Raw genomic sequence first — 25,086 nt, 5'->3', positions numbered from 1 at the left:
CTCCAGTCCCAAACGGTTAAACAAACTCATTCTGCTTCCTATTTCCTGAAAAGGAGCCCCCCTGGGTTGCCACGGGAGTCGGCCAGAAGAGAAATGACATTTGTGTAAACACCCAAGGAGGCCAAGCCCCGAGGAACGAGGTGGGAAATCCACACACGATTAGAAGGGATCAGAAGGGAACGGGGAGGGGTGGGGGGCTTTTCCGTGCGGGCTCCGCGTCGAATTCCCGCTAGGGCGCTATCCCTTCAGCCAGAAGCCCACGGCCTGGGCTGCACATTTTTCTGCAGGAAAGGAATTTCAAACTTGTCTTTGGTGAGCAGAGATGCTCCCCCAAACCTCTGACAAAAGGGGCAGATTTCCGGCCGAGAGGAAACGGAGGGGGACCAGGAGCTGGGTCGATCCCCAGGGGACAGGCGGGATGAAGTCTGGGGAGCAGGGGACGCGGGCTCTGAAGCACCCGGCCCTCCCAGCGCTGGCGCTCGGCGGACCCCGGGCCGTGGGATTTGAGTCTGGGGGTTTCCCGTTGTCTCGGCTGGAAAGCTCTTTGGAAGGCACGTCCCCAAGGAGCCCCTTCCTCACCTCCACCCCCGCCCTTGCCCTGCTCCAGGCAGGGCACCACCTCCCAGACACCCCCCAGGAACCTGGAGACAGCGCCACCGGGTCCCCCCCATCCCGGACGGACACCCGCATTTCTGGGGTCTGCGGAAGCCAACCTCCACCCGATCCAACAGCTGACAATCTGTGGGGAACGATTTTAAGAGGCAGCAGCTGCCAATCCCAGCGCCTCCCAGGCCCCATGGAAGCCGGGGAAGCCCCTCGAGAACGGGCCACCGGCTTTGAGAAACTCCCCGCCTGGGGAGGACCTGGCCGCCCGGCACAGCCGGCCAAATATTTACAAAGAGATAGCTGTGGCCGCACAAAGCCCTTTTCTTCTGCTCCGAGGCCGAAAATCTGGGCCCCGCGTGGAGACCGAGCGCCCGCCGCCCCTCTCCCGGGGACCCAGAGCCGGTCCTGCCGGCCGGGGAGTGGGGTGGCCAGGGGTGGGGGACGGGGACCCGCGGCGCTCGGCCCCGCCACCAGGCCGTCGGAGGACCGCCGGGCGGCCGCTCCACCTGAGGCCCCCCCTGCCGCCGGTGCGAGGCCGCGAGGAACAAAGGGAGCGGAGGACTCACCCCTGCAGCAGAGTTGGGCAGCGCTGGCTGCCGGAGAGCGCGGCCCGCCCACCGGGTCACATGGCTCGGAGCCGAGCAGAGGATCAAAGGGGCTTTGTGGCCGAGGAACAAGGAGCCTCCCAGAGCGCAAGCAGAGGTAGGAGGGACGGGCTGCGCACGGAGGCTCGGGGGCAGGGCGAGGGGAGCAGAGTGGGGGTGGGAGGGGCCCGCAGGAGAGAAGGGGCGCCGGGCGGCGGGCCCCAAGCCGAGCGGTGCGCAGGGTGCCCTGTGTGGGAAAGAAGCGCCAAGGAGCCAAGCTTCCGAGCCGGCCGTGGAGTCACGCCCGAAGGGAAAGTGACAGGGTCCCCAGGAAAGAGCTCCGGGAAGGAGGGGGGAGGACGCTCACCTGGACGCCCCGTCCACTGCAAGTCAGGGCGCCCGCAGAGCCATGGGTGCCCTCCTCCTGGCGGGCCTGCCCGGGTGCAGGGTGGTGCCTGGAATGTGACACTGCGGAGGTGGGGGGGGCCTCCCTGCTGCCCCGCCCAGCACCCGCCCCGGGGCCAGGTGAGCCCCAAATGGATCCTGACCCCTGCCAGCTCAGAAAACACCCCCAGGCTTCGGGCGGGCGCCGCAGGGTCTGCAGACGCCCTCCAGGAAAGCGGTCAAGAGCTAAAGTGTGCAGCGGTGGCCACAGCCCCGAGAAGAAGCCTGGAGAAGGGGCTGGGAGGGCGGGCGGGGCCAGCTTACCCTGAGCTCCGTCTTCCCGGAGCCTAAGGACTCTGGCTGCCGCTTCTACGGCCCTCAGGGCCCCGGCTGTGAGTCACCCGGGCCCGCAGACCCCGGCGTGGGGCTGGGACCCTCGGAAAGAGCGGGGGATGGGCGAGGTGGTCCCCAGGGCCGGGAGCTTGGGAACCACCCTGTTTGGGGCTGGGCCTGGACACGGGGATCTGCCAGACCCATCCCGTGCCACGACCTCTGACCCCTGAGTGAGTCACTCCCAGGCTGGGAGGGGCCGGGGCCCCAGGCCGCCTCCTCACCGCCGGTTTGGGGGGATTTTCAGGGGGGCAGGGAGTGAGCAGTTCCGGTGCAAAGGAGCCCTGAGGACCCCTGGGAAGGCCCAGCCCCTCTCCCAAGGCCGGCCTTCCTTCCCCATTCCCACGTCCCCCCACGTGGCCCCCAGGCACCCCCCAACGGCCACACTGACCCCACGCAGCCGGTCCACCCTGGGGTTCCCCAGCTCTTCCCAGCAGCACCAACCCAACCACAGCCCACACCCGACGGCCACAGCCTCCAAACCACAAAGGCTTCGGCAGGGGAGGGGGCGCTGTCCTCCCCGGGCACCGGGCCAAGGACAGGGAGCGTCCAGGGGAGGTTCTGCGTGTCCGCAGATCCTGTTCCCATCACAGCCAGAGGGCGGACGGCGGTGGACCTGAGGTGGGGGCCTCGGGGGCCGACGTGGCAGTCAGGCCCCCTCTGCTCGAGAGAGCTTTGGCTCGTGACCCTGCCCTGTGGGCTCTGACCCTCCCCACCTGTAAGATGGGCGCCATCAACTGTAGTCCGGAAAGCTAACGTGGGACATGACACCCAGAACCGGGAAGAATGGCCACTCAGAATCAACACGCTTTCCTCCAAGGTGTTTCCAAAGACGGGGTGTGGGAAGGGACCCTCCCATACCTCCTGCCCACTCTGCTGGGCCCCTGCCACTGAGGCCCCGAAGACCAGCTCCAAGACCATGGGCAAAAAGGACATGGGGGGGGGGGGGAATCCTGTCACAGGTCAAGGTTAACACGGAGCCTTGGAGACACCACCTCCACTCCACACCTGTCCTGGGGGCAGAGGGCTTCCTTCTCCGTGCTCCCCTTAGAAGCTCGGTCTCCACCCTTGACCTAGCTCTGTCCCCCAGGGCCCACCGCCCCTTCTCGGGCACCACATGGGCAAACCACCGGCTCTCCAAGGCCGCCCCCTGCCAACCTCCTCCCCTCCCTGCTCCCCCTGCTCATCTCTGGCCCCGGGCGATGGCCTGGGTGCCCTCCACATGCTCCTTCGCGCATCGCCCACCCGACGGGGGTCTCCGGAGCGCAGGAGGAGATCCTGGGCTAGAGGAACAGCCTGAGCCTGCGCGGCGGCTGCCCCCCAGCCCCCAGCAGAAATCAGCGGGCGGGTCACCGATAAGCACCCCACGTCGTAACGTTCAAGTCCCCAGTAGCCCCACTTAAACATGTAAGAACAATCAGGTGACCTTTAACATATTGTACTTAACGGAGTCCAAATACTAGCAACTCAACACGTCATTAACAATAAGATTTATTAGATACTTTATATTCTTCCTTCTTTCCGTACTAAAGCGTCTGGAGTCCAGCGTGCACTGTGCACTTAGGTGACCCCCCGACCTGGACCAGCCACGTGTCAGTGGTCAGTGGCTGCCGTGGCCGGACCACGTCCTGGACAGCGCCTCTCACGACATTCTCGACTTCCCCCTGGTCACACCGGACGCCGGGTCAGCTGTTTATTTATTTATTTAGGCCGTATTCGTTTAGCCCCGCACCTCACTTTCAACGGCGGGGGTGCGGCTGCATGTGGGGGTGCTGCGGGGCAGGGCTTGATGGGACCCACCCTAGTGACCACTGTAAGACATCACTGGGACCACTATCCCTCCTCCATCACAGTGCCCCCCTTCTGCGGATGTCCTGGGGTCATTTGCAAAGGGAGAGAGGGGAGAATGGGGAGGGAGAGCCCAGGCGGGGACCCCGAGAAAGGACGCTGAGCGGCTGTAAATAAACTGTCCCCTTGCTGAGCCTCCCCCCACCCTCTGTGTGCTTCCAATCAGGACTCATCCTGCCTTTGTTTACGGACTTCAAAGTCACAGACGGCCTCACTGATGAGAAAAGAATCTATGAAGACAGAAAGCAGATTGAGGCTGCCAAGCGGGGGGTGGAGGGGGGGTGGGAACCAACTGCTTAATGGACACGGCGCTTCCTCTGGAGGTGATGAGAAAGTTCTGGAACTACAGCTTGGTGATGTTGCCCCGCACTGTGAACGTGCTAAGTCTTACGAACGGTAGAGCTCACGTTCTGCGTGTTCGATGTCATAAAAAACTATTTAAAGGGGAAAAAAAGGGTTTCATGCATCCTTTTTTCTCTTGAGCTAGTTTGTTGTGTTGTTTCCCACTGGGGGCCACCCCCCCGCCCCGGAAGCCTGGGAGGGTCACCTGCTGCGGCAGGAGAGGGAGACCAAAGTCATCTCAGGTGTCCTGTGGGAAAGGCCAGGACTACAGAGGAGGAGAGACAGTGAGGATGGGGGGTGGGGGCAGGGACAGGGCCGATCACAGCCTCCACCAGAGGCTGGAGGGGGCCCCGGGGCCGTCTCCCCCACGGCCACCAGCTGGGGCCGCCTGCCCACACCGGGCCCTGGCCCTGGGGCCTCCACAGCTGCAGCAGGAGCAGGTTTCTGTTGTGTGAGGGCCTCTGGCAGAGCGGGCCCGGGACACTCATGCAGCCCACGGGCCCGACCGGACCGCTGTGAAGTGGGAGCTTCCGAGCACAGGTGAAGAAACAGACCCTCAGAGCTGGAAGGAAACTTGCTCCAGGTCTGGGAGCAGGAAGAGGATCCCTCCCGGCCCCGATGAGGGGGACCTAAGTCGGATTTTCCAACTCTGAGCTCGATGCAGGCACACAGAGCCAAGGAAACCCCTCTGCTGGGCACCAGGGGGCCGTGCAACGGGAGGGGGAGGTCCCCGCTGACCAGGGTGCCCCAGGCCACTTCCACCTGCGCGAGCACCACCCACTGCCCTCCCTGGGGGCCCCCCAACAGACCAGAGAGGTGGAGACCCTGGCCCGCTGTCCTGCACCAGGGTCCCATTCTGAAAGCCACAGGGGGACAGCCGGGGCAGGCTCCCACTTCCAAATGGCGGTGCCAGGATCTCCACGTGACGCCGAGACCCTCATGTGGCCTCACAGCGGCGGCCGGGAAGGGACGCGGTCACACACACCCTCCCTCTGCCTCTCTCACGAACACCACGTGCACACGCATGCACGCACGCACACGCCCCAGGGCCTGGGCCCCGCTCCCTCGGGCCGAGCGCCGCCCTCCCACAACCCCTTTGCACCCCCAACACCGGGCAAACCCCGTGGGAGGTAGCTGGTGCTTCCTATCACAGGCCAAGAAAAAAGATCCTTCCCCGTCCTCCTCTGCCAGCCGGTGGCTGGGCTCCCGACGGGAGGGGAGGGGGCTGCCGCTGACGTGGGCAGCCAGCAGGGGCAGCCACACACCCCTGGGGGGAGGGGAGCCCACACAAGGCCCCGCTGCCCCTGGGTGGGCTCCCATGGCCCCAGGGTGCGGGCTCAGGCAGGCCTGCAGGGAGAGGCCTGTGAAGTCTCTCGCCGTGGGCAGTGCGGCGGGCTGGTGGCTCTGCCACACTTGGCTGACATCTTTCCTCCCGTGCCTTTGCAAGGTGATGGAGGAAAACGGTCAGGGTGTTCCCAGTCTCAAAAACAAGCCCCCTCCCTGGGCCCAGGGACCTCCTCCCCACCGCTCAACAGCCCGTCCACACTGCGGCCTGAATCTCCCAACCAGCGGCTCACGACCGACCGAACCTCGCTCTCTGGCTTCTGCCGGTCTCACCGGTACATCCCAGGCCAACACCCAGCTCCGCCCATCTGGCCTGGAGCAGCACGTGACAGCAACGGCCCCTCCCCTCAACCCCCAAGGCAGGGGTTTCCACAGCACAGCTGCACCCCCTCATCTCAGCCTCCTGGAGAGACCAAACAGCCCGTCCTCCGTCCCCAGAGTCACCCCAGGGACCGTCTTCCGGGCTCAGCCACCTCTCACACACGCTGTTTTCTAATGAGCCTATACCCCACCCCCCATCCAGGCCCTGCAGTCTCCCAAATCCACCGCTCTGCGCTCCACTAAAAGCCACCGCCTCCAGGGAGTCCTCCAGATGGCCTCCCTCAGATGAAACCACCCTTCGGTCCTGATCTGGAGCACTTGCCAGACGGACTTACCCCCTCCTGTGCGTGTCTGGGGAGCGCAGGGCAGGAAGGGCCCACTTCCTCCTTTCCAGCAAGGGCACCTCCCTCCTCTGCTGTCAGCTTGCGTCTACCTCTCCAGGACACTTTAACACACATTTCTTTCTCCTCTTGAAAAGCTACCATGTCACCAGTGTGTCTTAGAAACTATGTGACAGAATCTTAACTTTAGAAAATAGTGCTTGTCTGCAGCCAACTTTCATCCCTTAATCCCCGGTGTGATGGCCCCTGGCGGGGGAGGGGATCACAGAAGCTGCAGCACACTCCCTGCCACACCCACCACGCCCACCCCACCCTCACTGGGTAAATGCGTGCCCCTGGGCTGCGAACTCCAGGCTGATTCAAAGCCGGAATCCTAGCTGCCCAGCAACCCAACACTCAGACCCTACAAACTGCAGGAAAAAACCAAGGGGTCTGCGAGCGCTCTCCAGGCGTCAGAGGGGAGGACCGCCAGGTGGGGGCGCTCCAGGTCGCCTTGAGGTGTGATGCTGGGGAACCTCCTCCCCCTTCACTGGAACAAGGGCCCAAACAAAAAAGCCCCGCAGCTAAGATGGTGGGGTTCTGCGTCGATGGATGCGTGGTGCAGTGCTCAGAGGGGGACCGAGGCTCTGGAACGTGGGGCGAGAGAGGGCAGGGTGTTGGTTTGGCTTCTGGACACGGGCTCTCAGTCCTAGCAGCACATCGCCCTTCTTAAGGGGCGGCGGGCCCCACCGCAGCAATTCTGACTTAGCTAATCCAGGGGTTGGTACTCTGGGGAAACTTCTCAGGGGACTCTAACGTACGGCCCGGGTTGAAAAGTACAGGTTAGGGCTGATGGAGACGGACGAGCACCCAGCTGGGACCTGGCAAGACCCTGAGAGCATGCAGGGTAGAGGGTCAACAGCTCCTTCAGACATCCAGGGAAGCGTCTGTCCTCTGGGGGTTTGATCCTCCCTTAGGACCAAACAAACCCCGCAGGAAATCAGCCCTTCGGCCCAGAGAGACTTGATCTTAACCCCGAAGGTCCGTGCAGTTCTTGCGAACTGAGGAGGGGCCCAGGCTCAGACACGGCCTGGCTGGGACCTCCGGGACCTCGCAAAGGACAAGAGAAAGGACATCTGAGCTCCTGAAATCGCTTTATCTGTCTAAAGGCCGAACTTGCCAAAGAACTGCATTGCCATCCATCCCCTCCTCTGAGCAACTGGGGAAGAGGGACTTTATCACAGGAGGTGAGAAGTGTCCACGCCACACCTAAATAAACCCTCACAAAGCTATCTCCTCCCCATCTGTCCTCCTAAGGGGCATTTATCTTTCCAAAAAGTCATTTGTTTTCCAGGAAGTGTTCCTCGCCCCCTCCCTTTGCCCTTCTAGGATAACTGCCCCCTGAATCACATTGTTCTGCAAACTCCCATCCGTGATTAAAGCTATCTTTTCTCTCGATAATATGCATGGCTTTTATCAGTTTAATTTGGGGTTGGGGGGGGCACTCCTGTCTGTTTAATTTACAGACCCCCAGGACTGAACCTAAGAGGATAGAGGAAAAGGTTTTTCCTCACCAGCACCTACCAAACCAAACCTACCAACCAAACAAACAAAAAAAACCACACACAAAAAAACCCCAACAATGCTCTTCACTGCAGATGCACACCTCCCACACCCACAGCCAGCAATTCAGGCTCCCGGTTCTCAAAGTCTGTTACAACAGGAAAATGTGCCCTGCAGGACACACCCATCCTAGACGGTTTCCACAGATAAACCCTCCACGGTCCCTCTTCGGCGAGGGACCAGTGTATACCAGCCTATGAAACGTATACCATTTTATAAGGTAAGGTTTTGTTTTTTTAATTTTAAACTCTCTGTTTCCCAAACTTTTCGGACACGGAACCGCTCTGCCTCTATAGCCCCTTCTAACGATCCCAGAGAGAATCCGGCGGGAAACACGGATTTCGACGCCTCAGCCGGTCAGTTCTCTCTGGGCCAGACATCCGATCAGTCCGGACTCCCTGGACACGGGCTGGGGTGGGAACAGAGACGGCGCGCCCAGGCTGCCGCGGGTTTTGTAGTAAGAGTTCTAGATCCGCGTGCCTGAGTCACCAGAGGACACAAGATGGGTGAGGGCAGCGGTGCTCCTAATGGCAAAACCCAGGAACAACCCAGCGTCCGCCAGGCAGGGAACAGACAGCCGTGGGACATCCAGCCGCCGATGCCCAGCTGGGAGCGAAATGCACAAACCGGAAGGCGAGGCACGGGGAACGGCAGGGGACCTCCATCTCCAAACAGAAAAAGCTGCAGACGGGTGCTCAGATGCACGAGCTGCTCCCGGTTACGGGACACACAAGGCAACACGGTGAGCTTCTGAGCGCAGGATGTGGGCACGTCTGGAGACAGGAAGGAAGCGGGGGTGCAGTCGCTCTCCAGCCCAGGCGGCTCTGGGTGTCCTCGGTCCGCGATGGGGCATGTTTATTAAAAAGCAAAGAAATCTTCGGGGGCGCCTGGGGGGCTCCGTCGGTTACGCGTCCGGCTTCGGCTCAGGTCATGATCTCACGGTTCGTGGGTTCGAGCCCCGCGTTGGGCTCTGCGCTGACAGCTCAGCACCTGCTTTGGATCCTCTGACCCCCGCTCCCCAGCTGGTGCTCGCTCGCTCTCTCTCTCTCTCTCTCTCTCTCTCTCTCAAATAAACAAACAGAATAAAACAACACAACACTGAAGAAATCTTCGGAGGCCCCAGCGGATAACAAGGCATGAGCTTTCCGGTGGCTAAAAGTCGTAGCCTCCCTGAGCCTCAGTTTACGCACCTGTAAACCCAGGGCCAAACCCACCTACCACCTGGCTGCCTGCAAGGAGGCTGCTCGCCCTCCTGCCCTCCCCCCTTAGGGGTTCTGAGCAAGATGATGCCGAGCCGACAACCTCAAAGGCTCTGAAAACCACAGGGTGCTCCTACCGAAGGGGAGCCGGCGACTCCCCAGGCCTGTTCTCATGACCCAGCAGAAAACACCCCAGCCAACGGAAGCCTTGTTTTTCCCTCTGGGGGCAGAGCCCTCTGTCTCAGGCCTGAGGTCTCAGGACCCCTGACACAGGCTTCCGGGGCGCCTGGGGGGCTCCGTCGGTTACGCGTCCGGCTTCGGCTCCAGTCACGACCTCACAGTCCGTGGGTTTGTCATGGAGGGTCCCCGAAACCCCTCATCCCTTTAAATTTTGTTTTAATGTTTATTTTCGAGAGACAGACAGAGCGTGAGCAGGGGAGGGGCAGAGAGAGAGGGAGACACAGAATCGGAAGCAGCTCCAGGCTCTGAGCTAGTGGTCAGCACGGAGCCCGACGCGGGGCTCGAACCCACGAAAGTGAGATCTAACCTGAGCCGAAGCCGGACGCTCAACCGACGGAGCCCCCCAGGCGCCCCCCCCTCCGCCATGCCTTCAGCACAGACCCTGACGCGGTGAAAGCACCGTCCTGGTGGAAGGAGCTTGTCCCAACGGGGCCCCAGCCCACCCGGCTCTCTCCTCCTCTCTCCCCTCCCAGAACCAAGCGCTCAGGAACCTGGGGCTGGGGAAGCTGCTGGAACATCGTTCAGAGAGGGGACGCGAACCCTCCCCAGCTCACCCCCACACCGGAGCACCCCTAGTGCCAGACCCTCCCTGCCTGGGGGCAGCCCCCCACCGAGGTGCCCGCGGCCTCAGGCAGCCCCCCACTTCGCAGCTGCGGGACTCTGGGCAATGACTGGACCTCCTGGAGGAGGCATCGCCGTCCGCCAACCGGGGCCGGACGCGGGAAGGGAGGAGACGGCGCAGGGCCGGCGCCCAAGCTGGGGCTCCGCGGCGTCGCCCACCCCGTCCTGGCACCGGCGGGGGCGGCTCAAGACGCACGACGCTCTGACCAGGACACGAACGCAGGAGTGAGCGGAAACTTGGCGGACGCGGGGAGGTGTGGTCACTGAGTGTCCAGCATCCGTGTTCTGGGACCCTAGTGGCGGACCCGCAAAACCTGGGAACCTGCCTCCTCAAAGTACACGGAGGACATCTGGGCGCCTCAGGCATGAAGCGTCTGACTTCGGCTCAAGTCATGGTCTCAGGGTCCGAGAGTCTGAGCCTGCTTCTCTCCCTCTTTCTCTGCCCCTTGTGGGATTCTCTCTCTCTCTCTCTCTCACTTGTAGGTGCTCTTGCTCTCCCTCTCTCGGAAATAAAAAGTGCGTTAAAAAAAGGAATACACAGGGATGCCTGGGTGGCTCAGTCGGTTAAGCTCAGGTCACGATCTCACAGTCCGTGGGTTCGAGCCCCCGCGTCGGGCTCTGTGCTGACAGCTCGGAGCCTGGAGCCTGCTTCGGATTCTGTGTCTCCCTCTCTCCCTGCCTCTTCTCTCTCACACTGTCTTTCTCTCTCTCTCTCAAAATTAAACAAACATTTAAAAAAAAGGAATACACAATATTCAGTAAAAGAAGCCAAAATGAAATAAAAAATAATAATAACAGCAGACTATATAGTACTGTTTAGGTACGTTCAAAACCAGGCCATCTTCTTTGTGGGGACGGAGCTTCTCTGTCCCCCGACAAGGTCGGGGGGCGGCACTCCATGAATCCGCGTAGATGGTAACATTTCCCAGAACCACACACCAAAGACAGTCAAGGCCCCTAAAGCTGGTAAAAGCCGAATGAGGCCGGAGTTCCTACTGAACCACAGCCGTTTCCTGGCTTTGATCATGAGCGGGGTTCTGAGGCAGGTCCTGAGGGGGGTGCTGGGTAAGGGCACAGGAGCTCCCTCCGGTTCCTTGTGCCATGTCTTGAGAGTCTAATGTTATTTCAAGACAAAGTTTTTAAAAAGCGCATCAAGGGGCGCCTGGGCGGCTCCGTCGGTTGAGCGTCCGACTTCATGATCTCACAGTCTGTGGGTTCGAGCCCCGCGTCCGGCTCTGTGCTGACAGCGCAGAGCCTGGAGCTGCTTCAGATTTTGTGTCTCCCTCTCTCTTTGCCTCTCCCCTGCTCACACGGTCTCTTTCTCTCTCTAAAATAAATAAAGCATTCAAAAAAAAATTTTTAAGTGCATCAAACATGTAAAATGCCAGGGATACTGATCACGATAAACACTGAAAGCGGAGACTGGGTGGTTCTCGTCCGTCCTCCGTGCGGTACGCTGTGTGCTGTGTCCAGAGCACGGGCGCCGTCCCAGCAGCGGGGACCCTGCCACACAGGCCTCGGAGCACACAGTGACCACTGGGTGGTGGGCGTGCGGTCTGGTGACACTTAGTAAGGGTCCGCAGCACCTGGGAGCAGGCAGCGAGGCTGTTCTGAATGAATCCTAGAAGAGGCCCAACCCCAGTGGGGAAGCAGGCATTCTGGGGGGAGGGAGGGCGACTGCAGGGTCCTCAGAGAAGCAGTTCCGGGCCAGGAGGTGGGGGAAGGGCAAGAGATGAGGCTGGAGGTCCCAACTGTCCTAAAGTGTCATTCACAGCTGTTTTCCCAGACCCGAAGATAAGGTGCTCATGGTGGTGAGGGGTGGGGGTTTGCTCTCCAGGTCCCCACTCGGCTCAGTAAATGACTGTTTCGTGGCCATAAGCAAAAAGTGAACCCTCTCGTCCAGCTACAGAATTCTAGAAAAAAAAGCCACAAAAAGGAGGCCAGTGCTCCGACCCTCACACTCACCTTCACTTGTGAAAAGGGGAAGAGGTTTCTCAACTGGTTTCTTGCCCGTCCTGCCCCAGGAGGGCCTTCCTGTGGCCTCCGGAGCTGGGAGAGGCGGGGGAGCGGGGGGGGGGGGGGGGGGGGGGGGGGGGGGGGGGGGGGGGGGGGGGGGGGGGGGGGGGGAGCCCAAAGTCGGGACACAAAGGCTCTGGATGTGGAGAATTCCTCCAGGATTTTCCCAGATCATCACCACTTCCTGACTGTATTAGCTTCCTGTGGCTGCTGTAACGAATTACAACAACACACACCCGTCACCTTACGGTTCTGGAGGTCAGAATCCACCCTCGGACCCTCTGGGCCTCTCCCTTCCTCTCCCTCAAGGGAGGGGGTGGGGCCACAAGATTCCACAAACTGCACCCCACAGAGAACGCTTCCAGAACCCAGTGGGCCCCCCTGTGCTAGGAAAGGCTTGGGGACATTCTCTGTGCTCTGTCCCACGTGGTGGCACCCTGGCCTTCTCCCGGGTGTCCTCCCAAAGCCCAGACGCCCAGCCCACCCTGCAGGGGCGTCAGCAAATTTCAGCCGCTCCCAGGACCAGGGCGGCTGCCGGGAAGCAGGTTTGCCCACGTCCGCCTGGCCTCCATGCCAGAGGCCAGGGCAGCAAAACAGGAGGCCGTAGGTGGCCCACAGGGGCCAGGCCGTTCTTCTCTCCAGCAGGGGCGTGGGGGTGGGGGGTGGAGGGGAGTGCGACACGTGATTCCAGAAGGGTGAGCCGGGCACAGGCGAGCAGGGGCCCCAGGAGCTCAGCTGGGGGGGGATGGGAAGGGGCTCCGGCCTGACAGCAGCACCCCCCCCATGGCTCCAGCCCAGGGCCTCCCCGCCCCCGGCCCATCTCGGGGGAGAAAGTGAGGCTCCTCACGTTGCCAAATTCCAGTAATGAATCCCACATTCATTCCAGCCTTTCTGCTTCTTGGGAGCTCTCCCTCCACCTTCCAGGCGCGCTGCGAGCAGCTGGCCTGCAGGAGTCGGCGGGGTTAAGTATGCGGGGCGGCTCGGGGTGCCTGCGCAGAAAGCCTGTTCTCACTGCACCCCCACCCACCCCTTCCTCTGCAGAGGCCTCTGGTTCCTGCCCTTTCCCTGGGAAAAGCTGGAGAAGCCACAGGCAGGCGGCAGGAACACCATTAACTCCTTCGTGCCGGCCAGCTTCCTGCTGGCATGCTCCCCCTCCCACCACCCGCCCGGGACCCAGGCAGGGACAGCAGGGGCCGCCAGCCTGTCCCTGCGCCCTCGTGCATAAGAACACACGCCCGCTGGGGTGCCTGGGGGGCTCAGTCAGTCGAGCGTCCGACTTCGACTCAGGTCATGCTTTCATGGTTCGTGGGTTGGAGCCCCACGTCGGGCTCTGTGCTGACAGCTCGGAGCCTGGAGCTGCTTCGGATTCTGTGTCTGCCTCTCTCTCTGCCCCTCCCCTGCTCACTCTCGGTTGGTCTCTGTCTCTCAAGAATGAATAAATGTTAAGAAAACAAAACAAAACACATGCACAGTCAAGGCCGGTTGGTGCCGTGTTTTCCTGCAGCCTCGCTTCCAAGCTCCGACTCGGCCCGCGGGAGGCCGTGTGCCCACTGCAGACTCTGCAAGCTGCAGGGGGAGATGGGAAGCCCCTGAGAGGCTCACGCCTCCCCAGGACACAACGGCGGGGCTCAGACACAAGTGTGAGGTTCAGACGCCCGCGGCGCCGCTCCTGCGTTCTCTGCGCACACACGTCACACCTGCACTGGAGGCCGCCTGCGGTACAGACAGCGGTGGGAGGGACCCAATGACGAACGACCGCTGCCATCAGCCCAGAGGGCGCCTGTCTCCCTCGGATGCCCCATCTTTCTGGAATGCCGTGCAGAGCCCGGGCTCCGCTGACCAGGGCACAGCCAGCCCCACCCCAGGATGGGCCCGTCCACTTCCAAATAGGCACCCACGGGAGGGACGGCCATGGGACCAGGGCCTGGGGGACCAGCCTCCAGCCCTGCCACCGACCTGCTGTGTGGGTCTGGCCACGTGACTGCCCCCGGCCTTGACCTCATGTTCTCTACCGTGTCGAGAGAGAGAGCTCAATCAGAGGCCCGAGGAGGTGGGTCAGAGGCTCAGGTCAGGCTTCATGGAGTTCCAGCCCTCCCCCGTGGCCCCACCAGCCATGTGACTCTGGGCAGGTCACTTCGTGCCCCTGCCTGGCGCTCCTCATCCGTGCAATGGGAGTGCTAACGGCACTGACCACAGGGCATGGCGGACGGATCAAAGGATGCAGGGAGACCAGGTAAAGCGCCCCCAGGCCCCGCCGAGGCCCCAGCCCACAGAAGGTGCCTCCCTCCTCACCTCGCTCCACCCGGAGGACAGCAGCAGAGAGGCTGGACTCCGGCCTCGGTCCCCAGTGATCCCCTATCGCCCTGGCTCGAACCACAGAGGCCCCAGGCCCCCTCCCTCCGCCCTCCAGGAAGGAGAAGGATCTTCAAAACCCAAACGGCTGGTTCCCTCCTCCAAACACGCCTTAGCTGCCGGCCAAGAGCGAACTCCAATCCTGGAGGCCGGCCAGGGGAGGGGGCGGGGAAGTCCAGGAATACCTTGGACGGGAGGCTTCAGGGACCAGGTGCCGCTGGGGCTGCCCACCACCCACCCCCGCCCCGCATGTGGCTCCCTGATGTCCCGTTCCTTTGCCTTTTCTGCCTCCTCCCCCCTGAGGCTCGGCTGAGGAGGAGGGCAGAGGAAGGGCGGTGGGCAGGGGTGGGGAGGGGGGGCTCAGCCGGTCCGGCCTCCTCACTGCGTGGCGCTGCTCCAGGGACCCTTCCATAGAAGAGGAGCTTCCCGGATGGGGCTGTGAACCCCCAGCTCAGGGGCCTCCCCCAAGCAGGAAAGGGGGGCCCTCCGACACTCACAGATCAGCACAGCACCAAAAGCCACATGCACATGCAAGATGTCTGGCTTTTTGCAAGCCAGAATGCGGGGACCCCCCTCCCTTACCCCCCCAGGGTCGGGGGAGGCCCCGCACACTCCGGAGCGGCGGGCGGAAGGACTTAATTAGTACCATACGCACCCGTGGAAGGGGGGGAGGTGGCAGGAAGAGAAACCAGCAGGAACATGAAAGGCGGGTGGGGGACCAGGAAGGGGCAGGATGCGTCCCCGGCCAAACCTGCAGAGAAGGGGGCGCCGAGGGGCAGCCGGCCTCCCCTGCCCCCCCACCCCCACCCCTGCAGACTCTCCCCAGCGTGTGTAGCCACAGCATATCCCCAGAGCAGCTGGATCCGGCTCGGAGGTCAGGCCCCGGCTCAGCCCACCCGCTCCAGCTCCGGGAGCACCGGCGTCCTGGGCCGCAGCTGCTGTTTTCCCGGCATGGATGGGGGTGGGGGGGTGCAAAACCCGGCCCGCCTCACCCCCTCACCTGGTCAGGAAGTGGCCCCTTCCCCATCTCTACTTGGACACCAGCCAGGGTCAAGGGGCCTCTTCCTGGCTCCCTCATTCAGCCCCACCTTTCCCAGCCAACCTAACCCTCGTGCCACACCTGGGGCTGCGGGAGGCCTGGGGCTGGGATGACGGTGCAGAGGGAGCACCCAGGGGCTTCCCTCCAGACGGTCCCGGCTGGTGGCTGGTGTCCAGGCTCACAGGAGCGGCGCGGCTCCCTCAGAGGGCCGCAGCAGCTGCGACCACCACGGGCCCGGCCCGGAGCAAAGCCACACCCGAGGGGGGCTGATCGAAGTGCCCGTCACCGCACCCCCGAGCAGCCCAGTGTCCAGACTTCTCCCCTCGCACCACAGAGAATTAATTCCTGGGCCGCTGCGAGGTGGGGGTTCTGTCACGTGGCCCCCGGAGCATCCTGCCGCAGCAGCTGAGGACAGGGGCCCACGGGGTGACAGGGGGCGAGGCCCCTCCGCATCCGAGCGGTGACTCCCTTGGAGAATGAGGTCCCCCCACCCACCTCGCCGCCCATTCTCAGAGCCGAGGACACACGCTGCGGGGACAGGGGACCGCAGGGCAGGCCACGTCCCCCTGAGAACCGTGACTGTGCTCCGGGCAGCGGCTCCCGGTCAGCCCTTCCGTGATGGCTTCCAGAAAAAGCATTCCATCTACGGCCGTCAGTGTCCCGAGATCCAAGAGAATTCTCAGGATGGCAACTTCCGGAAACGCGAACTCCAAGGAAGAGCTTATGGGTTCCAGGCTCTGTTCCCAGAGCTTCACACGCACCCCCTCAGGTCCCCACGGCAACCCGGCCGGAGCCTTCGGGTGACTCTCGTCCTTTATCGGAGTAGGAAACACGGCAGAGAGAGGCTGAGCATCTTGTCCCGGGTCACACAGCAAGAGGGGGCAGGAGCCGGCCCGCCCTCCCCTGCTAGCCGCACCGGGACCCGCTGGGGGTGGGGGGCGGCCGGGGCCTGTCTTTCACATCCTCATGTCCTACCTGGAAACCCCAGTCCTCAGCTCCGGGCCTGGCCCCTCAAAAGGTGAATGAATGACAGCCCGATGACAGAGGAGGCAATGGGGCCAGAGCACACCCAAGGATGGGGACAGTTGGGTGACCTGGCCTGAGCCCTCTGCTCGGACAAATGAACACGCCCGGTTCTCACTGGGCTCCCCTGAGTGTTTCCATAAACCCATTTTACACAAGGGAACAAAGAACCTTGGCCAAGGTCACGCCGCCAGGAAGGTCACGCGGCCCAGCACCGTGGCCACACGCTTGCTTCCGCCACTCACGGGCAGCCCCACGGAGTAACCCGAGAAAGCGTCCACGGGGGCCCACCCCTGCCCACGTCCCCAGCCAGGGGCCAGCCTCCCGGCCGGTTCCCAAGTCCCACGGGCCCCAGGCCGGTTTCGGACCGGCCGTGCCCTCCTGAGCAGGCGGCCCGAACTGTCAGAAGGGCCAGGGTGCGTGTGCGGCAGACAGAAGCGTCAGATCCCGGGTTTTATTACGTTTAAAAAGTCATCTGTGTTAATCGTACGGGTGGAAAACCAGCCAGCGTGCTTAACGACTTATTTCTGATGCAATTGTTAGCGAAGGGGCTTCTCTGGAGTCTTCTAATTTTAAAACTGCCTTTGCCACGAGTTGGCAGATTTTTAAATCGTGAAAAATACGGGTTGTTTTTAATCGGGAAGACGGACGCTCTTAGCTTCTCAGCAGCCCCTGCATCCGCCGGGCGGACGGAACGCTCCAAGATGCTGTCAGCCAGGCCCTGGGCTGGGTCTCCCCAGGCGGCTCGGAGGGCCGGGTGCCCCGCGGGTGGCACGTGTGGTGGGCGCCCCCCAGGCCCTGCCGTGAGGTCCCTTCCCGCTGGGCTATGCAGGGAGGGTGTGGCTTCGACTGGAGTTTGTATCAACACAGCCCTACTGCCCCCGGCCTGGTCGGGACCCCCAGCCCCGCCCGGCGTGACAGCCCCGGGGAAACGTTCCCAGAAAGGGAAGCCGCTGCGGCCGTGACAGGACAGATGTGCGGCAACTCTGCTGCGTCCAGGCCTCTCCAAGGACGCGAGGCCTCCACTGCCCCCTGCTGACCGAGCGCCACTCCGGGAGGATGAGGGGGTGACGTGTCCACGCAGGCTGCGGGCGCCCCGCGGCAGGGAGCGGAGCCGGGGCCCCGTGGGACGGGAGGGCAGCCTCTTAGCCGGGCCAGCTCCTGCCTCCCAAAGCGTCACGGTGCCCCTTCCTCAGTGACAAAATGAGGCCACCCGGGACTGAGCCCCCACTTTGCAGGTGAGGAAAAAGGCTGTGCCCAAGCAGGACCCCCCACGAGCCAGCAGCAGGTCTGTCCCCACACAGAGGACAACGTGGACTCCCGCAAAGGCCAGAAGCACCCACCGCCAAGCCCATTCTCGGGGACGGGTCAGGAAAGGGTGTCACAACCCAACCGTGTGTTGCAGGATGCAGAGGTGGGGCGGGGAGGGTCCGTGGTTCACAGCAGGGAACCTCCCAGTGGCCCTCCCGCTCAAGGCCAGCACGGGACCAGCCCCCGCGGGCCGGCCCCCGCCAGGCACAGCTGCAGTCCGAGGGGCAAGCAAGCTGTGAGACCTGGCAGGAAGGAGGGCCAGCACCCACGCCGGCCATTTGCACGGCACTGGGTCAGCCCTGGGCAGGTGCCGTGACGTCCAAGCCTCACTTTCCTGCCTGCAGAATGGGGAACAGGCGTTTACATCATGGAGGAAAATCCAGCTCCCAGGTAAGTGGTTGGTTCCCCACGGACCTGGCATTACCAAGATCGACCACGACTCCGGAGGCAAAGCCCCACACGGGGCGGGTGCCCCAAGCCTGCCCCGTCTGCTGCGTGGCCCTGAGCACACCCCTGCCCTGTCGGGACCTGAGTTCCACCGACTCTCAGGGTCTCCAGGGTGAACCAGGCCCACCAGCCAGCAAGAGGTAGGTGCCCAAGCGACTGGACCCCCCAGCTGGGCTGCCTCGGTGACCCCCAAGGCTCTCCCTTCTAGGCGCAGAGGCTTCCGGCATTCTCCCCTCCAGCACAGCTACTGCTGTGTGACTCGGGTCAGCGCCCTAACCTCTCTGGTCTGTGTCTCTAAAACAAAGATGTAGCAATACAGTATTGCTAATGCCCGGTTCAGAAGGTCACTCAGGAGTCACCTGCGCAGCTAACTCAGCCAAGTGCATGACATGGCCCAGCTCTCCCTGAATCTTGCGTGTGCTGCCCCCACCAGCTTTGGTGAGAGGGTCTCTTAGTTCTCTTTTTCCCGGATAAGGAGGCCAAAAGGTTCTGGAAATCACCCAAGGTCACCAGGTTTATAAGTGGGTGTATGCAGCTCAGAGCCCACACTTTTGCCTGCTGTGTCCTTCACCCCAAAAGAGACAGTGCACACGACCCACTGTGCCTTGTCGGTCACCGAGTCACCCAGCCCGAGCTCCACGGTGAGGCCGGACCTTACACTGTATGTCCTCGCCAGCGTCCCACTCCTGGGGTGGGGGGCCCAGCTGGAGTCCTGGCACTCCCTGCTGCCTGCTGTGTGACCACAGACCAGTGACAGCCTCTCTGTGCCTCCTCGAGGGACCTATGAAGGTTACAGGAGATGCACGGAGAGCTCCGAGCCCTGCACCGGGACCCCAGGAAGGCTGGACTCCTGGCAGCCTTGGGGCAGTGACGACAGCTGTGACAATGAACAGATCTAATGAAAACGGCCTGGGGACGGGGCAGTGGTCAGACGGACCCATGCTGCTCGGGACGCTGGGCTCCAGCAGCAAGCGGGGCAGGGCCTGAGCACATCCGGCGCCCCCCCCCCCCCGTCCACCCCGCACCACTGTCTCCCCCTGTTCTGGTGCTGACTGTCCCCTGGGCGGTGACTGGCCCCGACAGGACGTGGGCAGACGCAGGCAGGCAGAGTGGGGACCCCGACCCGAGCCAGACCCTGGCCTCTAGAGCAGCTTTCGCTCCCGACCATGAAGCCTGAACACAGCTCTTCCGGCAGCCAGAACGGCGGGCCTGGACCAGCCCTGCGAGGGGTACACGCTTGCCGTGCCAGGCAAGCGCTAGAGCCGGGCCGGGAGGGGCGCGGCACCCCAGCTCGGCCTCCCGGGGCCTCAGGCCCTTGTGTCCCTTCTCCTGTCCATCCACCGTCCACACGGGCTGGACTCGTTTTCTACAAACAGATCCACCCATCCTCCTGGGACACCCGAGTGGGCTGGCGGGCTCGGGGCTGCCCATCGCCTGATTCGGCTCCCCCCACCCCCAACACTGAGCTCCATCTGCGGCTGCCACCCCCACCCGGGGCCGTTGCTCAGCCCCCCAGGGCTCCAGCACACAGGCACCTCAGACTCCTACTTGGCATCAGCCCCTGGCAATCCGCTTAATAGCGCTGTCCTGTCCTCGCTGCCCGAGGTCGTCCGCTGAGGTTTCACGGTGCCCCTCTGCCTTCTACCCTAATCTCTGCACCAGACAAGCCGGGCACCAAACACACCCAGACATCACTTCCTCCAGGAAGTCTTCCGCAATTGCTCCGGCTGGATGGAACCTCCCCTCCTGCTCCCCAGGCATTAACTGAGCACATAAGACGTGCCCTGTTCTGGGCCCACAAGCCAGTTTCTCCCGCCCTTGGGGAGCCTGCCGTGTGAACGGTAAATGATTAGATTCTCATGCGCTCATTCACACCTCACAGAAAGCGACCCACTGGGAGCCGCTGGGAGAGGGTGGCTCTGGCTGGGGTGGCGGGAGCGGCTCTAAGGCGGCAGCACTTCGGCAGGGACCCAAACGAGGCAGCCAGGAGGAGAACCAGAAAAAGACGCCCCAGGAAGGAAGAGGCGGGGGAAGGCCCCTCGGTGGGGACAAGGCTTTGTGTGCAGGGCAGGGGGCCGGACATCAGGACTTGGGGGGGGGGGTGTCTCAGGTACCCTGGGAGGTCTGAGATGCAAAGTGGCCCGAACTCTTCAGAAAGTCACCCGGACTGCCGGGACCACGCACGTCACATGCGTGCCAAGACAGAGGTGCCTTGCAGCCTCTTCGGGGGGTGGGCCACTGGTGCGGTGACAGGCACTTCCAGACGATGCACCTGCCTGGGGTCTGATTTGGGGGCAGATAATTCCCACGCTTCTCAGGCCCAGGAGACTCGGGTGCGGCGGGGGGCGGGGGGGTGAGCAGGGTGCTGTGTCCTGACCCGGAGGCCTGGGGTGTGGGCTCAGGAGGGGATGGCCGGCTGTGCTGAGCATGCCCTCCCCCCCAGCCCTCTGCTCATCCGGATTCACCGACCTGTGTCAGCTCTGAGACACCCGTGTCCCTGGTCGCAGAGGCGAGGTCCCGGCACATCACGTAACTGTCACGTCACGTCTCCTCCTCCTGCAGATCAGGACCCACGTGCAGAGGGGCCTGGATCCGTCCAGGGTCCCATGGCCAGCGTCCAGCAGGGCTGGGCTAACCCTGCAGCTTCTAGCTCCGAGCCACTCAGACCGCAAAGGGCACGCGTCAGTGGGGGTGGGGGACAGAGGGGCAGGTGGGGGACAGAGGAACAGGTGTGGGCAGGTAGGGGACAGGGGCGGGGCAGGCAGGTGGAGGACAGAGGGTCATGGCGGGCGGGTGGGGACAGATGGACGGGGGCGGGCAGGTGGGGGACAGAGGGGCAGGCAGGCAGGTGGGTAACAGAAAGAGCTGTGCAGCGCTGGGCAAGGCTGAGTGACACAGCTCCAAGACCAGCCCGCCCTGCGCGCAGCGGGCCCTGGGCCAAAGCCAGAGCGAGGCCCCCTCCCTGCAGGCTGCTCCTGGCACCGAGCCCTGCCCCGGAGCAGTGCCAGCCTGCACCACGTGACCCAGCCTGGGCAGCCAGGCCCAGATGTGGGAAGCAGGGCTGGGTACTAAGCATGGGGGAGGGTGCAGCCGCACGGGGACCCCGGGGTCTTCTCCTGCCTGTGGCCAAGAGCCCCGACGCGGACCTGTGGGCTCCGGGGGTCCAGCAGGGAAGCCGTGGCTGTGTCCCCAGGGTGGCTGCCCACCGGCCGCAGCCCCTGCCCCTCCTGGCCCCAGTTCAGCCATGGTGACCCTGCCCTGGGGCTGCCCACACGCAGAAGAGACCTCTCTGAGCCGTCAGAGCAGCAGAGGGTGCACTCATTACCAACACTGAGGCTCTGCAGTCTAACAGCCCCGTGTTCAAATTCAAAGCCAGGGTCGGCCACGTCCAGCTGTGTGACCTGGGACAAGTTCCTCAACCTCTCTGTGCCTCAGGACCTCCTCTACGACAGTTAACAGTACGAGTTTGCCGAGCGGACCCGTCCCATGAAGCACGCGGACCTGGGAGGCGAGCACTTGGGGCGGTTGCCGTGATTGATGGGATCTTAATAAGGGGGGGAGGAGAATAACAGCCTCCCCACTGGGTCCCTAAAATGGAAACAACTCGGCTCTCCGCAGCAGAGGGCCGGCTCCCAAGACGCCCTCCCCACCCCCACCCCCACCCAGCTCCCTCCAGGGCCGGTCCCACCCTCCAGAGTGTATCTCAAGGCTGGCACCTGCTTCCAAAGCACTCGTCGGGACTTTCCAGATCTTTCCTCCCCTCTCTCTGACCTTCCCCTCCTCGGCTACCCCCTCCCACACACACTTTCTTACTCACTCTCTCCTTTCAGTCTTGTTCAAAAAACAAACGATCCAGGCCAACTGTGTCAGCTGGCTCCCTGGAAGTTCCCCCAGGGCGGGGACATGTGGCGGGGGAGTGGCCTCGGGAAGGGTTACTCATCGCAGGGCTGCGACCTCGGGGCGCGGGGTCCCTGGGCAGTGACCCAGGCCGGCCTGGACCCCACTCTCCGACTGGGAGCTAGCCTGGGGGGCCGCATCTCGACAGCATCCTGGGTGAGACTGCCCGCAGCCATGTGGTCCAAACACCGTGTCAAGCCTGCTCCTTGCAGGGTCCCCGCAGTGGGCTCCCGAGCCCCGTGTGGACAGTGCGCACCCGCAGCCTGGCCCGGAGGCAGGTCCCAACTGAGACCCCAGAGGCGAGACCCAGAGGCGAGGGGAGAGGGCTGGAAGGCTCGGGGAGGCGGTTTGCAGGGGTGTTCAGGAAACTCCCCTTTGCAGAGGTGGCTCTCCCGGAGGCCCTGCTTCCGAAGGGTGGGTTTGGGCCCCCGGAAGCCGCACTTCAGATTTGGAACTATCCAGGGCCTGGAAGGTGGAGCTCGGACCCTAGCAGGCTTCGGGGACTCCTCGTGCGGATGGGCTTTCCCGTGGCCGCGTGCAGCCGGGAGCCTGCTCTGAGCACCTCCAGCGGGGGAAAGGGCTCTGGGGGGTGAGGACAGATGGTTTTCGGGGCTCCCCAGCTCACACCCACCTCGCGTCCCCAGGCAAAACTCTGGGGCCCACTCCCAAGGCCCAGAGACCAGAAACGAGGGGACCCAAGAGCGGACGACCCCCAGCCCTGCCTATCCCCAGGGCTGCGCTGACCGGCGGGCCTCCCAGAGAGCCATGTGGCCACACCACGGTCCTGGCCGCCCTCCCTGGTCCCCAGGCGGGGCGCTGACAGGAGACCTGCTTCTCCACCTGACATTCTCTGACATCCCGAGGGACAGCATCCAGGGAACAGGGACGGGACCCTGTGCTGTTGAAGGGCCATCCCCGTTGAGAGCTGCGCCCCGGGGCTCGGCAGGGCCTCTGGAATAATCTGGGAAGCCACCAGTCCCCACCCTCCGCTCCTCACCTTCACCCCTGCGGGCTCAGGAAAGCTCTGGCCACCCCCATCTCGACGCCTTGCTCAGCCCAATGGGAGGGTGGAGAACGACTCTATGCTCCAGAAACCTCGATAACCCTGCCGGGCTGCGGAAGCCACACCGCACGGGCCGGCGGCGCGCTCAGGCTGGGAGCAGACCAGGCAGGCAGGGTGCGGTCGTGCAGGCCTTGGGCTCCCCTCCCCAACCTAGAAGGCACCCCCCCGAACCCCGAAACTTCTCCCTGACAGTCCCAACAGCACTGGGGCTAGTCTTGTGCAGGGCGGGGGCAGGGGGGAAGGGGAGGAAGAGGGGGAGCAGGAAGACAGGACGGAAGCAGTGGGCAGTGGGCCGGAGCCGGGCAGAGCAGGGCCGGGCCGGCCGGGTGGTGGCCAGCAGCCACACAGGGCTCCCTGCAGCTGTGATCCAAGAGGGAGAAAGAAATGGGACATCCAATCTGTTCCCGCTCAAGCCCCTGACAAGTATCTTATTTCAAAACCCAGGGCAGCTGAGGGCCGGGGAGGGAGCGGGGGGATTCCATAGCCTCCGCTTTCTAAACGAAGTTTTTCTTTCATCATCTCGTGGCGCCTTGCAAAAGCAAGCAGCAAACGGAGAGTGCCGGCGTGGGCCGCTCTCTGCACGCCAGCCAAGGCTTGGGGGCAGGGACCCAGCTTCCCACACCAGCCCTGGTCCCGGGGCAGTCCGCCCCCCATGCCCACTGCCCCCCACGCCCAGCCCCACTGCTGCCCCGCCTGGGGGTCCAGCTCAGCAGTGGGGTGCCCCCAGGACTCAAATGCGCCGGGAGCAGCTGCGGGGCCTTAAGCAAGGGGCTCGGGTCTCAGTGCGGTGATTTCCTCAACTAGACAACGGGCTAAGGAGAATAACCACGGCGGAAGCTCGCCTTCCCGCTGGGACTGTTAGGTGACTCAATGGCGGCCCTCCCTGCCAGCGGAGATAAGGATTTGTCAGTCGCTGAGACAGGGACCTAGACCTGCAAGGGCCAGAAGACCAACCCATCCAGTCCCTTCCAGAAAGGAGGGGCTCGTGCCAGATGGAGCGCCTGGGGGAGAGGAGGGCAGGGATGTGTGGGAGGGAGAGGAAGCAGGAAGGATCCTTCCAGGATCACCGGAAGACTGCTCCGCATGCCCCTCCCCCCCAGCCCCCAAAGACTCCTCCGGACCCTGAGGCTGAACATTGCCAGACCTTCTGGGTCCAAACAGAATCGGCCACTGCCCCCCCCCCGCCCCCCACCCCCACCCTGGAGCCTAGAGTCCAACAGGCCTGCAGGCACAGGGGTGGGGGCTGCCTGGGCTTCTGTCCAGCATGGGGTGGAGGGGGGCCAGAGGGTAGGCACCGTGGCCAGGGTGGCGGGGGTCCACACCACAGCCCTCGGAGCGCAGGGCGCCGATACCTGCCAAGAACAGGCACGGGTAGTAAGCAAGGATTTGGGCAGAGGCGACCTTGCTGCTAAACTCAGTCTCTGGGAATTCGGCTTCTAACTGGCGGAGCTGGGCCTTGTCCCCAAAACAGAATGTGCATTTACAGAGCGGCCCTGCTAAGCCACAGGCACCCCGGGGAGGCTGGACCTGAGGTCTGTCACTGTTCCCGCCATAAGCCTGAGCAGCTGTTAACCCTCCCTAGTACCAAGGAAGTGGCTGAGGGTCCTCCCTGCCCCTCAGGGGGGCTGCCAGGGGATGAAGGGGGGGCCCAGGCACCAGGGGACAGAGGAGGGTCCACGCTCTGCCCCAGCACGCCCCACGCCACACACCCACCACCTGCCCTGCTACATCCATCCTGAACTCACCGGGTGCCGGTGCAGGGGCGGAGGGCCTGGAATCCAGGCGGCGTGGAGGGTCCGTGGCTTTGGGGCCTTATTTCAGGAGGTGCCTCAACCTCGGTAACCTGAGCTCTGTGTGACAGGGGCTGCTGCCTCACCGGGCACCAGACACGCATTAGTCAGCAGGCCAGCAGGCAGGGAGCCACAGCCCTAGGGGAGGCCCTACCTTCGACCAGAATTAAGGCGGGGGTGGGGGTCCCCCTGAGGATGAGAACAGAGCCCCCACCCCCACCCCCGCTACCCCCTCTGGGGCTGGGCTCGCAGACCCTGCAGAGAAGCACACACTGCCCCTGGGGGAGCGGGCAGGGGCCACACTGTGACTCAGGCCTGCCCTGGGG

The 25,086-nt window shown here is 63.4% G+C and overlaps 2 protein-coding genes and 1 long non-coding RNA gene across 10 annotated transcripts in view; 2 read left to right on the top strand and 1 right to left on the bottom strand.

Annotated features, from left to right (window-relative positions):
* Nucleotides 1-25,086, bottom strand: part of SEPTIN9 (septin 9) — a 136,371-nt gene that overhangs the window by 28,396 nt on the left and 82,889 nt on the right. Inside the window, exon 1 of one of the 5 annotated variants that reach the window (XM_029927747.1) lies at nt 6,155-6,209. The exons of 2 other annotated variants lie outside the window; for them this stretch is intronic. The gene's annotated coding sequence lies outside the window, so the exon portion shown is untranslated. Of the gene's footprint in view, nt 1-1,172; nt 1,268-1,557; nt 1,655-6,154; nt 6,210-25,086 lie in introns of those variants that run through there. 2 more of the 5 variants (XM_029927749.1, XM_029927748.1) reach the window with 2 other exon arrangements.
* LOC115281982 (cuticle collagen 2-like) lies at nt 781-4,260 on the top strand. 4 transcript variants are annotated; one of them, XR_003904478.1, is made up of 4 exons: nt 790-1,308; nt 3,055-3,371; nt 3,497-3,648; nt 3,979-4,260. XR_003904478.1 is itself a non-coding variant. In XM_029927751.1 (3 exons), the coding sequence occupies exons 1-3, from the start codon at nt 797-799 to the stop codon at nt 4,110-4,112; spliced, it is 798 nt and encodes a 265-aa protein (XP_029783611.1). In that variant the 5' UTR covers nt 781-796; the 3' UTR covers nt 4,113-4,260. The 4 variants fall into 4 exon arrangements, 1 of the variants encoding a protein (XP_029783611.1); XM_029927751.1 differs by lacking the exon at nt 3,055-3,371 and having other exon boundaries at nt 781-1,308; XR_003904477.1 differs by lacking the exon at nt 790-1,308 and having other exon boundaries at nt 1,890-3,371.
* On the top strand, nt 7,810-10,252 carry LOC115281985. The gene is made up of 3 exons (XR_003904483.1): nt 7,810-7,982; nt 8,325-8,504; nt 9,675-10,252. It is a non-coding gene; the product is annotated as an uncharacterized LOC115281985 (long non-coding RNA).

Source organism: Suricata suricatta, chromosome 17 (genome assembly GCF_006229205.1).
Source record: "Suricata suricatta isolate VVHF042 chromosome 17, meerkat_22Aug2017_6uvM2_HiC, whole genome shotgun sequence".
NCBI lineage: Eukaryota > Metazoa > Chordata > Mammalia > Carnivora > Herpestidae > Suricata > Suricata suricatta.
The sequence above is the reverse complement of the archived record's forward strand: the minus strand, read 5'-3'. Positions and strand labels throughout refer to the sequence as shown.